This window comes from Molothrus aeneus, chromosome 17 (assembly GCF_037042795.1).
Source record: "Molothrus aeneus isolate 106 chromosome 17, BPBGC_Maene_1.0, whole genome shotgun sequence".
NCBI classification, from domain to species: Eukaryota; Metazoa; Chordata; class Aves; order Passeriformes; family Icteridae; genus Molothrus; species Molothrus aeneus.
In genome coordinates, this window is record NC_089662.1 from 8,298,184 (window position 1) to 8,311,959 (window position 13,776).

The window sequence follows — 13,776 nt, forward strand, 5'->3', positions numbered from 1 at the left end:
GAAGAACCTTTTCCTAATACCAACTTCAAACTTCCCTGACAGAGCTTCATGCAGAGCTTCCCTGGAGTCTTATCATTGGTCACCAAAGAGCAGAGCTCAGCACCTCTGCTTCCTCTGGAAGTGTTGTGTCCCTCTTGTAGTGATGTGTCCCTGTGTCCCATCCCTGTACAAAGAAATCATTGCTATGCACAAAAGGCCAAATGCAAGGGCTCCCCTGGACCCCTGCTCCTCGTTGGCCACTCTGGCCAGCTCTGTGAAGGGAAATGATGGCTGCACTGGGCTTTCCAGGACCAGTGCTGCTGGCCACAGAAGTTTTTCCAGTGGGAGCAGAACTGGCCACAACATTTGAGTGCAGCCTCCAGCTGCCAGGGGATGGCAGAGGGAGGTGGGTGCAGAATCCTGGGGAGTGGTTCCCGGTCCCAGCAGTGCTAAACTAAGGCTGGATGTGCCCCATGGGCGTAGCTGGGGCTGAGGGGGAGGCTGGCGGGGCCGGGGATGCGCGGGCGGACGCCGTGCGCAGATTGACGGTGCCAAGTCACTTCAGATATCTCGGCTGTGTTTGTGCGAGGCTCTAAATAAAACCGACAGCCCTGGCGGCTGCCTGCAGAGGGAGGGGAGGAGGGGGAGCCGGCAGCGGGTCCTCCAGGATGGCACCCGGTGCTGTCCTCAGGGACCCAGCCCAGTGTGGGAGAGTGATGATGTGAGCCGTGCTGCTGGGGGTGATGCTGGCTAGGCTGGGAGCTCCTGCTCTGCAGGGCCTGCCCCATCTCTGCCAGGGCAGAGGGGACAGTGGGGTGGTGCTGGGAGCTGCCAGCATTGCACCTGGCATCCCAGGTACCTGGCCTGGCCGAAGCACTCCTGGGCAGTGTGAGAAGGTGTGACAGGTGCAGGCAGTGGAGAATGTGTCCTTGTGACTCCCCTGGGAAGGACTTTGTGTCAGCATCCATGGGACACGAATCCCATGGATGATGACACCCCGACACCCTCTTCCTCAGCCCTGCCTACCACTACAGCTGCCTTGTCCTCAGGCTCTCACTTCTCCCTGCTGCAGCCTCCCTCGGAGGGGACATCACGGGGATGTCCCCATTCTCCCAGCGTGCTGTGCAGGAATTTCCTCTCCCTCCCCATCCACCCTCTGCCTGTCTGTGCTGCACCAATGTCCCCTCCTGGCCCTGAGCTCCGTGGGCCAAGCTGACCTGTCCCTGTGGCACCACAAAACACCCCCCGTGCCTCTGCCACGGGCTCACAGCTCGGCCCTGTGTGTCCCTTGGGAGGGCACCCGGGACCCCCAAGGCTGTGTGCTGTTTGTGCCTCTGCCAAAGCCTGTCCTGGCTCAGCCCAGGTGGCCCCTGTGTGTTCAGGACCCCGAAGGCTGTGTGCTCCTGCCCCCAGTCCCAGCTCAGGGATGCAGGACTGTGTTTTGTTGCCCCTGTGTGCTCCTGCCCCCAGTCCCAGCTCGGGGATGCAGGACTGTGTTTTGTTGCCCCTGTGTGCTCCTGCCCCCAGTCCCAGCTCGGGGATGCAGGGCTGTGTTTTGTTGCCCCTGTGTGCTCCTGCCCCCAGCTCGGGGATGCAGGGCTGTGTGTTGTGGCCGTGCCCAAGCGCTGCCTACACCGGTAGCCTGTGGCGAGTGAGCGGATCCCCAACCCCCATCCCTGGGGCCATGGAGCCGCCTCGCTCTGCCCCGGCCGACAGGCACCGGGCACCGCGGGGCTGCTGGCGGCCGGTCCCGGGGGTCCCCTCCCAGCCCACCTTAAGGCAGCCGCACACCGGGCTGACCGGAGGACTCTGCCCCGGGGCGGGCGGGGCTGGCTTCGCCCCCGCCACGGGGGGAAGCGGCGCTGAACCGGGGCTGCTGGGAGCCGGAGGGGGTCTCGAAGCTGGAGCCAGCTCCGTCCCTCCCCGGTACCACGGCAACGGAGGCGGCGCGGCGCGGGGGGAGGCGGCTCCGCGCGGCACCGGGGCACGCGCCCGCCCGGGGCCCCGCCGCGGCGGCCCCGTCAGCGGCCCCGAGCCCGCTCCGGTGCCCACGGGCGGCGGCGGGGCCGCGGGTCCGTGTGGGTGCGTGCGTGTGCGCTTCCCGCCCGCCGCGGGGGGAGAACGGGGGGAGCCCGGCCTCCTTCCTCATTTTGGGGCTGAGAAGGGCGATTTCCTTCGCCAGCTGCAGTTCTGCGTTTCTTGCTTTTTTTTTTTTTTTTTTGGGCCTTTTTTTTTTTTTTTTAATTTGTCTTATTTATCAAACCCAGCCGCTGAGCCGGGCGCGGGGCCGCGCTGTGAAGCCGCGGGCTCCGCTCCCCGCACCGATGGAGCCGCATCCCCGGGATCCCGGCCGCACCGCCTGGGCATTGCCGTGCCTGCTGCTGCTCGCCCTGCCCGGTAAGCCATGGCTTCTGCCTGCCTTCCTACTCCTTTCCTAGCGCCTTTCCCCCCTTTTCCCTCCCGCCCTGCTGCCCTGCTCTGCCCCGTCCTCCCCTTTCTCACTGCTCCCGTCCTCTGCTTTGCCTTGTTTTCCCCCTTTTTTCCATCCTACTCCTGCCTCCTCTGTCCTGTTTTCCACCTTTCCCTCCCACACAGCTCCTCTCCCTGCTCTTGCCCTGCTTCCCCCCTTTTCCCTGCTCCTCTCCTCTGCCCTGTCCCCCCCTTGTCTCCCTGTCCCCCGTTTTCCCCTGATCCTCTCCCCGCACACCTCCGGTACCGACATGACGCCGCCTCTCCGCGCACGGTTGCTTTGACCTTTCTGCGGTGACCTAGAGAGCGGCGGTGGCCGAGAGGCTCCCGCGGGGCCCTTGCCTCTTCCCAAACCCAACTTCAAGGCAGGCAGACATGCCCCTTTCCAGCGAGGCAGGGAATTCGGCAGGGGCATGAAGAGGCATGTTGTTCCCACCCATTTGCGAGCACCCCCTGCCAGCTATGGGTGAGGCAAAACTCAGCAAGCAGCCCGAATTCCCACTTGGAGATGGTAGTGGAGAAGGCATGGGGAGGCTCTGGTGAGGGCTGCCTGTCTTCTCTGCCAAGAACTTGTCTTTCTTGCTGCCCTCCTGCTTCACCCCACTGTGGGCTCTCAGCTGTTGGGTACTGAAGCGGTGGAATTGCAACACCTCTGGGCACCCTGTGCCCTGTAGTCCTGTGTTGCCTCAGGGTGCCCCAGACCTCCCAGGGGTTCAGGGCTCCAGCAGTCCCTTATAAAAGCTGGGGGACACTGCAAAGGACCAGTCAAAGTGTGCCACTCTTGGCTGTTTCCCTTGCCGGCAGCAGGAAGTCTCTTATCCCACCAGGAACCAAGCCCTGTGGTGACTGCTGCTTTCAAGGATGCTTCCTTTCTAGGGTGTTTCGTTTTGGGTGATTTCGAAGGAATTGCTCTCCCTGCCAAGGGAGGGATGGGGTTTTTGAGGCAAACCTGCAGCAGTAACAATGCATCTTCAGGAGCATCTTGCTGCTGAGCTTTCTGCTCAATTCCAACCCCATCCCTTCCAGCCAGATCCCAGTACAAGCAGCCTAGCCCAGGTTCCGCGGGGGAAACCCACATTCTCCCGAGCCCATTGAAATAGTTACCATCAAAGCTTTGCTCGGGCAAAGAGTTGGATGCAAACTTGGGTAGAAAGCAAATGCTTTCAGCACAACGCTCCTTGCTTTGAGTCGCCTGATCACAACTGAGAAGTGTTGGCCCCAAACTGAAAACTCTGGCTGCTGAGAGCCAAGAAGGCTTTGGCGGTGAGCGCGGCTTCCCAGTGAGCCACTGCGATTTCCTGCGTGAAAGAATAGCTCCAGCAAAGCTCCTGAACTTAATTAAATGTGGTCTTGGAGTAAGAACTCCATTTCTTTGAGCCAGCCATGGGAAAAAACCACCCTGGTGTTTTGAAGTGGTTTGCGTCCCTGATTTTTAGGTGCAAACGTGCACGTCTTTTTTTTCCATATGGCGAATCCCTCCTGGGCTGTGGCTCAAACTAAGCTGAACTCCAGCAGAGTTGGCCCAGGCTCCCACTGCCGGCTGCTCTGACAGCTTCTGCAGAAGTGAAGGGGAAAAGGAAAGGTCCTGGAGGAGACCTTCCTGTGGGCCAAAGGCAGCGAGATGTGGGAAACCAAACAGCAAAGCCCCATTGAGGAGCTGCCCTGCAGAGCCCTTCCACGCTGGTCTGTCCCCACAGAGGGTTTCAGCTGTGCTTCACAGAGCCCCTTCCAAAGGGGAATTCAGTTTCCTGCTGGGGCTCTGGCTCTTGGGATGAATTTCTGCTGATGCTGGAGGAGGGGAGCTTGGAAATGGAGGCTGCCTGTGAGCTGAGGCTTCCTCTGATGTCACGGATGTGAAGCACAGCCTTTACTACAGCCCTCCCTGAGCGCCCTGGGGTCTGCTCAGGGCTCAGCAGCTATCCCCAGGGCTCTCCTTGCCTTCCCTTAACAGCAGATTCCAGGCCTTTTATAGACAGCACCTGTTAGTTTCCGCCCCTGGCAGCCCTGCTGCAGGTGAAATTCCAGCAGGATTATTTTGGGGTTCCCTTGCCCGTTGGCCTGCTCCTTCAGTGAGTGACTGTGGGGCTTGGGATGCCGGTGACCAGCTGCACGTCATTTCTGGAGCACGCAGCCATCCCGGAGCTCCTTACCCAGCTCCTTCTGAGGGAAAAAAATCTATTTTTATCAGGAAGCATCCAAGCAGCCTCTCCTGAATTAAACTCCGGCCTCTTGCAATCTGTTCAATATCAAATACTTCAAAAGGTGGAATATAGAAAAAAATGTGTCACCGACATGGAAAACTTGCACTGCAGTGAGAGCTGGGATTATTTTGCTCCCAAATTAAACTGAATAACGGGAAGGAGGCAGGCTCTGCTAGATCGTGCTCCTGCCTCTGCTCCGGGCTGGAAGTGCTCTGGGTCTGCACTGCAAGGCTGCTCCCACCTACGTGGAACTGTCAGGTGATGCTTTTCAGGGCTCTAAAACCCTTGGCTAATTCTGGAGTGTAGGATAGAACAGATTACAGGGTCAGAGCACCTAAGTTCCCCATGATCTTGGGGGCATGAGGATCGTGTTCCAATTCCTGGTGGTTTGAAATCCAGGTCTAAGGAAAAAAGTGTCATCAGGCAGCAAGGGAGAAGCAGGGAAACAGTGAGAAATTGTGGTGTCTCATGGTGTTGTGGCCTAAAGCCCCTGAATGTCCCACTCCTGGTGCACAAGTACATCGTGAGTTGCTGGGAGGGAGCTTGGCTGGGCTCTCACTCCCACCCCCACTGGGTGAGCACCTCAAAAGGGGAAGGAGAGGCATCAGCTGCATGTGAGGAAAAGCTGTGTTCAGGGAGAAAGAGGAAAGAAGCTTTGGTGGAAACTTTGCATTTTCTAACTTGCGTATTCTCGGGTTTTCTGCCAACTTCCCCTTTGTGTTTTCCCTTTGGGGTGGAGGGGTGGGGGCATCGCTCTGAGCTGCTGCAGGGGGTTGGGGCCATTCTGAGCAGGAAGGGGTCAGCTTGGTCCTGGTGTGGGGTGATGGATGCAGGCGGGAAGTGGAGAAGCCAGGTCTGGCTGGGACTCCTGCTCCCCAGCCAGGAGCTGGTCCTTGTTGGGGTGTTCCTGTGGTGATCTGGCTGGAGCTTGTGTGTCATAGATCAGAAATCCTGAACAGGGTGATCTGAGCAGAGCTGGGTGAGGGTCTCTGAGGCAGCAGAGGAGAACATGTGGAAAAATACCCCAAAGCCCCATTTCAGCCCTGTCTGAGGGGCTGCCTGGAGCCTCACGGTGTGACTCTTGTGCAGGGACCAAGAGCTGCCAGTGAAGCCTCTGGGCAGGCGGCGCTGCCAGCAGCGTGGAGCCCTTTTCCCATCGATCCTCTGGGAGCAGTAGCAGTCAGGAAAGCAGGAAAGCACCTTGCATCCTATCCCTGGACGACAGCATGCTCTGTGCCTGCTAATCCCTGGGCAGGGGAGGCAGGCACGCTGCTGCCCCGGTGAGGAGGGAATGTGAGCTGGGGCTGCGGAATGCATACAGACCATCCACTTCTGGCTGCAAATCTGGACCCTGGGAGAGATCCCTGCTGCTTGCAGGGATAAATCCCTGTGGTTCCAGGAAGGCAGGACCCTTGTGCCAAGGTAGTGGGCAGCTCTTGCTGCACACCAGGCATGGCAGCCAGCCACAGGCAGGGCACCCAGCCACACTCAGCTCCATGTCCCAGCGCTTCTGTGGATGTTTCACTGCAACCAAGAAATGACCTTTGGGGTTGAGCAGTGCCCGCCCTGACACTCTTTGGTGTTGGGGTCAGCTCTGGGGCCCCAAAGCAGGCTCTTGCCCAGCTCTCCCCCTCAGCACACCACGTGCCTCATGGGGAGATGGGCAGATGGAGAGAGGGAGGATGAGGAGGAGGCGCTCGGCTCGCTCAGGTTGGGCTGTGTGGGGCGGTGCAGACAGTTCTACCCGGTGCAGGGGACCCTCATGGGGGTAACCACTCTGTAGAAGTTGCTTTTGCAGAGGGGAGCAGTGAGTAACTCACTCATCACAGGGCACAGAGTGTGTGGTGGGGGTGGCCCTGCCTTCCTGCTCCTGTGGCCACACCTGGGACGTGTCCCTTGCTGTGCTGAGTGCTGCCCGCTAATGAGCTTTGTTTGGAGCCAGTACTTGGTGTTGTGGCCCCCTGGGTGCCTGGGAGGGCTGGGGGTGCCAGTCTCTGTGTCTGTGGCAGCCTGGTCCCTGCCTGTGTCACATCCACGTGCAGTGGGTTGGCGAGAGACAGATGATGCGATGATGCTTCTATGCTTGTGAACTTCCTCTGTGTGTTTCTCAACCATTTCTTGCGAAAGGTCTCTTGGCAGCAGGAGATGGAGAAGTTCAGGAGCTGCCACAGAAGCAGATCTAGTGGTGTTTGCCCCGTGTCAGTGCTGCATTCAGCACATGGACTGCGCGAGGCCTCTGCTCCAGGGCTGCTCCCCACAATTTTTGTGTCATCTGAGAAGCACAGGGTTGCCTTGCAGGTGCCCAGGGCACCACTGCTCAGGTGCAGGACCAAGGCTCAGAGTGAATGACTCATCTGGACATGACACAAACCAACTCTGTCCCTCTGTGCTTGTTTTGTGGGAAAAACTTGTTCTCATATTGAATGCTGCTGGTGTGTTAACCCGGACATGGCTTCAAAGGGAAACACCAAGGCCTGAAGGTTTTGGCTGAGGATGCTGTGGACTGATGCCCTGGGCAAAAAGGGGCAGTCTGGAGAAGCTGCTCCTCATAATTCTGACCATGGAGACTGAGTAATTCCACACACAGTGGAACAGTGAAAACATCTGTGGGTACAGCACATACCACTGTGAGTCAGGAGGGATTAACAGCTGCCAAAAAGCAGCTCTGGTCTCTGTGACAGCCAGCTGTGGCCAGAGGGGTCAGAGCAGCTTGTCCTGCGGCAGGTCCTCCTGGGAGCATCCAGCCAGAGATTATCCTGCTGGGTCCCAAGGGAAGCCTTGTCATGGGTTGCTGTCCTGGATTTCCCTGAAAGCAGGCTGTAGCCAGGTGGAGGTCACTCTCCTCTCCCAAATAACAAACAACAGGACAGGAGGCTTCAAGTTGTACAGGGGAGGTTTAGGTTAGATATTTGGGAAGAGTTCTTCCCTGAAAGGGTAAGAGAGCTGTCCAGGGCAGTGGTGGGGTCACCATCCCTGGAGGGATTTAAAAGATGTGTGGATGTGGCACTTGGGGTCGTGATTTGGTCAGGGGCTTGGCAGTGCTGGCTTCATGGTTGGACTCAGCGATATTAGGGCTTTTCCAGCCTCAAAGATTCTGTGATTCCATGATTCTGCTGTGAGGGATGTGGGGTGCTGGTCCATGTGCTCCCCGTGCTGCTCAGCATTACCTGCTCAAACACAAAGATCTCTGTGTGACCGTGACACTGGTTCTGGGTGCCACAGCCACCTGTTACCAGCAGGTGGATCTAAATGGTTCCCCCACTTCTCTCCCCATGTGGCTTCAAAAAATGTTCCTTTAAGCAGTGACCAGGATTGCAATCTTGTGTGAATTTGGTTGCAATGACTATATTGGCATAGGAAGCACTGACAAAATTAACCCCTGGGTAACCCATGGGTGTGTAGTGAGGGTTATCTGGGATGTTACTGTCTGTTGGTGCAGGGAGGTGTGGCACAAGTGACTGGGTTAGGGACCAGTGGTATGGAGATGCTCCAAAGGTGATGTCTCCCTGTGCTTGCTGCTGAGCAGGAACAGCGCCTGCTTGGCTGGCATTGGTGGGGGATTGGCTGTGCTCTGCTGGGATCACCAGGGCTGGGATTCCGTGCAGAAATGGGACAGATTCAGGATAGAAAATGCAGTGTCACATTGGTGATGGGAGCTGGCTGGTTGGAGCACTTCGTTTTGTGTGCTTCTTTCTCCTGGCTGACAAAGCCAGGTGGCTGTGGGAGGCAGCCCAGCATGCTGGAGACACGGGCAGCTGGGATGTGCTCCATCTGTACGGAGCTCAGCACAGTCACCAAGCAAAGCTCTGTCCAGCTCTGCTGCAGGCAGAGCAGTGTGCCCATGGCCACAGCCCATCACCTGTGGTGCTCAGCCTGTCCCAGGGCTGGGAGAACCATCAGGAGTCTGGATGTGTGGTGCCAGGCAAGACTTGGTCTCTTTTTTCTCTAGGTATGGATGCCCAGGCAGGTCAGGGCTTCACTCTGCAGCAGCCCCAGCCCAAGGTGACGGTGACAGCGGGGGAGACGCTCACCCTGAACTGCATCACGTCTGGAATTGCTGGACCAGGTCCTGTGATGTGGCTGAAGGGCTGGGGCAGTGGGAACAAGACTGTCTATGACCCCAGTAATGTGGATTCCTCCTCCCGTGTGACGATGGCAGCGCCTGGGTCTGACACAGACTTCACCATCCGCATCAGCAATGTCCAGCCTGAGGACATGGGCACCTACTACTGTGTGAAGTTTGTCAAGGGGATGACTGGTGTTGATGAGCTGTTTAAGCATGGCAGTGGCACTGAGGTGTCTGTGCAAGGTGAGTGGGGCTCCTGGAGCAGCTCCTGATGGGAACCACCCAGTGGGCTCTGCTCAGGTGGAGCAGGGATGGGGAAGGGGCTCAGGCTGGTCCAGGAGAGGATCCCATGGGCCATCCCCATGCCCTTGTGTGAGACTCTGCTCCAGGCAGGCCCAGGGCTGGGCAGGGGGCAGAGCCTGGGTCTGATGGCCCCGCGCTTGTCCCCACAGCCAAACCCAGCCCCCCGCTCGTGTCTGGGCCTGAGCAGAGAGCGAGGCCGGAGGAGTCGGTGCCTTTCACCTGCACGACTGGAGGGTTCCTTCCTGATAAGATTGAGGTGAAATGGTTCAAGAACAACAACTCCATGGGGGCTCAGCCACCCCAGGTCACTGAGTGGAAGATGAAAACCTACAACATGTCCAGCACAGTGAAGGTGACCCTGCAGAAGGACGATGTCCGCTCGCAGCTCACCTGTGAGGTGGCGCACTCCACGCTGCCGGCCCCGCTGCGAGGGAGCTTCCAGCTCAGCAGGGTCCTGCGAGGTGAGGGCTGGGGGCTCGCATGGGGGTCCTGCTCTGTGGTGCTGGGGTCCCTGGGAGGAGGACAGGGCGCCGTGTGGGCAGCAGAGCCAGGCACAGCAAACACCGAGCTCTGCCTCTCTTCCCAGTTCCCCCCAGCGTCAAAGTGCACACTGAGCCGAGCCCCGTTGAGGTGAACAAGACCGTGGCCTTCATCTGCCTCGTGAAGGAGTTTTACCCAGCTCAAGTGTCTGTTTCCTGGCTGGAGAATGGGATTGAGATAAAGGGGCAGAACCTCTCACGGCCACTGGAGCTGCCCCAGGGCTTGTTTGAGCTGAGAAGCCGAGTGGAGGTGCAAGCAACGGAGGAGAAAAACGGGTCCACGATCACCTGCACGGTGGTGCACGATGCCCAGGCCCCTGCCAACTATTCAGCCATCCTGTGGATCTCCAACCCGAACCTAGGGGGATTGAGCAACGAGTTCCAGATGAATAAGGGTGCGTCAGAGCTGTGGGGATCGGGTGCCTGCCCGGGCAGCTGTGTGGTGTCACCCCCTGAGGAAGCTCAAAGCCGCAGTTAAAATCTGGTTGAAGGACCAAATCTCCATATCAGGGGGCTGGGGGATGTGACAGTGGCAGGCACTGAGCTGTCCTCCTTGGTGCTTCATCCATCACTGGGCCAGTCCCAGTTGTGAGGCTGCAGGGACTGGGAGGTACCACGTTCCTGGCCATGGTGACCTTTTCATTGATGTTTCAGATGATATGCTCATCTACATTGTGGTGGGTGTGGTCTGCATCGTGCTGGCCCTGCTGGTGGCTGCGATTCTATACCTGATCCGGACCAAGCAGATCAAGGGTAAGGGAGCCAAGTGTGGGGCAGGGAGGCAGCTACTCCCAACCCCCTTTTTCCTCTCTTTCCCATGGGTTTCACATTGCCCCATTGGACAGTAACTCCTGGCAGTGCAGCTGCAGGTCCTGCCCGGTGGGGTGATGGATAGAGCTGCCCAGGTTGTTTGCAGGCTGCAAGGAAAGCTCTGGCTGGTCTAAATCCTGCCCTGCACCTCCTGTGCTCCCCCAGGAGCAGTCCTGAACAAAATTGATTGAAACTCCAGGGAATTGCAAGCACTTGCCTCTGGGAAAAGATGTATCCTTGTCCTTGAAGCAGTCTCTGCATGTGATCTCTGTGCCCAGGGAAATGGGGCGTTTATCTTGTTTCCTGAATTATTTTTTCCCTAATTTTTTTCCTATTTTTTTCCTTCTCTTTCAGCAGGTAAAAGCTCACCATCTGCCAGGTGAGTGCAAATCTCTTCTAGTCACTGGGTAACCTGTGGGAACTCTGAGCTAGACACCTCCAGTCCACAGAGTTCCTCAGGACTGGGACAGAGCTGTATCCCCAAAATTTGTGAAAGAGAAGGCAGGAGCACAGTCTCTGCCCATCTCCCCAGCTGGGGTTCTGGGGATTTTTTGCTTGTGGTGGCACTGAGCAGGCTGTTGGGAGTTGGTCTCTGGCCAGCAGAGAGGCAGCTGGACCAGCACAAGCCAATGCTCAGGACCTGTCTTGCTGGGTGCAGCTGCAAGGACCTCGGCTTGCATCTAACCTCCCCAGCTGCTCCATCACCAGGGAAAGGGCAACAGGACCCTCCATCCATCTGACTGTTTTTGTCCCTCCTTCCAGGTTACATGAGCCAGAGAAGAGCAGCGAGGCCACAACCCAGGTGGGTCATCCTGGGACTGGGGAGGGAAAGTGGCTGGGAGCCACTGAAGAGGGGAGTGGAGGGTGGTGGTTCTCAGTGAAACATCTCAGTGTCTCCACTCTGTGGCTGGAGGTGGAAGAGAGGCTGCCCCAGGAAGAGGATAGCCACTTCCCAGAATCTTTTCTGCCTTCACCCTCCCTCCTCCTCCTCCTCCTTCTTCTCCTTCTCCTCCCAGTAAAGTCTGGGTTGGTGCTGCCTGGGGAACCAGCTGTGCGATAGCCAGCCAGGCTATTTGTGGAGTTATTTTGCATTTGGTGACGCAGCTACGAGCGAAGTCGTGATCAGCAGCAATCTGTCCATCCCACCCAGGCTCTGCCAGCTCCTGCGTGGGCATCACTGGGCAGTCTGGCCTTGCTGGGATGGAGTGGCTCCAGTGACAGCTCTGGAATTGTGGCAGTGGTTTTGAAGCCAGAGCAGGGTGACGGGGTGGCTCACAATGTGAAGCTATAGCATGGGGTAGAGCATAGCTTCAGGGTGGTGGCTACTGGCATTGTTCCCCCATACAAGCAAGGTTGAGGTGCCCCAGGCCAAGCTGCAGTGGGATTGACTCCAGAACAGGGCTGTGGGTCCAGGGGCATCTTCCCAGAGGAGGAACTTGGTGCCTCACACAGGAATCTGACCCCAACAACCTGACCTACGCGGACCTGAACTTCGACAAGGAGAGGAAGAGCATCCGGCGGATGGTGGAGATGAGCCAGCAGTCGGAGTACGCCTGCATCCAGAGCAACCAGGCGCCCAACGGCGACGACAACCTCACCTACGCCGACCTGGACATGGTGCACCTCAGCAAGGCGCCCAAGCGGCCGGCCCCGCGCCCCGAGGAGGCTGGCTCTGAGTATGCCAGCGTCCAGATCACCAGGAAGTGAGCAGTGGCTGCTGGGACCCCGTGTCCTGCTGGGAACAGCTCTGCTCCTCCCTAAGACTGTTCTCTTGGAAGCAGCGGGAGCGATGTGAGGATGCGCTGCGGTACCTGTGTTTTAGGATGGAAATGGAGCCTGCAGTACTTGGGGTCTTCTCCCATCCAGAGAGACATGATTTTTGGGGGCAGTTTGGTCCTGGGGCCACCAGCTCAATCCCTTCAGGACCCCCATCAAGGGTTGCTCAACCTCAGTGTGCCGGGTTTGCCTGTGAGCAGATTCAGCCAGCGGAGCAGCAGCTCCTTGGGAAGCTCCAGCTGGGCTGAGGGGACAGGTACAGTGCCTCCACACCAGCTCTCATGGGGATGCCACTGCCTGGCCCACGGCTCCCCAGGACCAGCAGGGCCCCCACACTGCCTTCTGGGGCTCTGCCACCACACCTGGACACCAAACTCTGGCTTTAAAGGAAGGACCCAAGTGTCCGCCTCTCTTCCCAAGTGTCCCTTCTGCGGGACCTCTGTCTCGCCACAAGGCCAAGAGGCTGGAAGGCCAATGAGCCAAGGCCCCTACCCTGCCGTCCAGGGGAGCTCCAGGTCTGGCTCCTCAGCACCAAGCATCCTCCTCATCATCATCATCACCTTCCTGTGCTCAGCCTTGCCCTGCCCTGGGACCCACCAGCGCTGCCCCAGGCTTGTACAAAGTGTGCGAGGGCCCCCCCGGGAGCTCCCCGCAGGTACCGTGTAACATGTTTTGACTGTTTGACATGTAACTGTTAATTTTTAGAGCTGAAACCCCCAATGTTTTGTGTTGTACGTGGGTGTACTGCTGTGTACTTAACACTAGAATAAGATGTGCAAAATTAAGACCGAGGCCTCAGTAAAGAATCCCCCAAACCCTACAGAGTTTATAAGAGACTTATATGCTCCCCGCACCCCAGCTCTATCTTGGGGGCCAGGCAGGTTCCCCCCAGCCCACCCATGGGGACAAATGTCTTCCCTGTGCCCCCTACCTGGCCCACTGTGTGGAGTCTGACCCTCTGTTGGTTCCTGCAGCAGTGGAAGTGCAGGGGGCTTGAGGGCACCTGGGGTCCTTGGGGGTGCTTTGGGAGCAATGTGACTGCTTGTACAGATTTTTTTTTTTTGTTTTTTTTTTTTTTTTCTTTTTGCTTGCAAGATATTTTTATAATAAAAGTGAAAAGTCCTGTGCTGCTCCCGCACATCAGCGTGTCCCTGTGCTCAGGGGGGGTCACCTTGGCACTGGGGCTGCAGGGTGGGTTTGGGGTTCTGTGTGTCCTGCAGGAAGGAGGAGAGGAGGGCTCATCCTGCACAGCCCTGTTGTGTGTGCTGGAGGGAGGGAAGAGGAAGGCAGGAGGTCAAGGCTGGGATGAGGGTTATGGTGCTGGTTCCCCTGGGCACTGTGAGGTAGGGGAGCAGTGCACCCCATGGGCAGGGAGTTGAGCTGGGGTGCCCAGACTGGTGTGCAGGCAGGCTGGGTGCTGGCTCCAGCCTGTGCTGTGAGTGAGCTGAGTGTTCAGTGCTCTGCAGTGACCTCCCCCCTTTCCCAACCTGGAGCTGGTGCCTGGGCTGTATCTGGGGCATGAACTGTGTCTCACCAGAGCCAGGAACTGCCATGTGGGGCTACACAGACACTCAAAAGGGAAGTTGCAGGTCGGGCTTCCTCAGCTCTGAGCTGCTGCTGGAGGGGTCCCATA

General features: G+C 58.1%; 1 protein-coding gene across 2 annotated transcripts; it reads left to right on the top strand.

The window, feature by feature from the left end:
- Window positions 1-2,218: 2,218 nt before the first annotated feature.
- LOC136563753 (tyrosine-protein phosphatase non-receptor type substrate 1-like) lies at window positions 2,219-12,963 on the top strand. Of its 2 annotated transcripts, none has more exons than XM_066561341.1 (8): window positions 2,219-2,376; window positions 8,599-8,958; window positions 9,168-9,479; window positions 9,605-9,952; window positions 10,212-10,310; window positions 10,722-10,746; window positions 11,130-11,169; window positions 11,820-12,963. In XM_066561341.1, the coding sequence occupies exons 1-8, from the start codon at window positions 2,304-2,306 to the stop codon at window positions 12,072-12,074; spliced, it is 1,512 nt and encodes a 503-aa protein (XP_066417438.1). In that variant the 5' UTR covers window positions 2,219-2,303; the 3' UTR covers window positions 12,075-12,963. The 2 variants fall into 2 exon arrangements, with proteins under 2 accessions (XP_066417438.1, XP_066417439.1); XM_066561342.1 differs by having other exon boundaries at window positions 10,725-10,746.
- The last annotated feature ends 813 nt before the right edge of the window (window positions 12,964-13,776 follow it).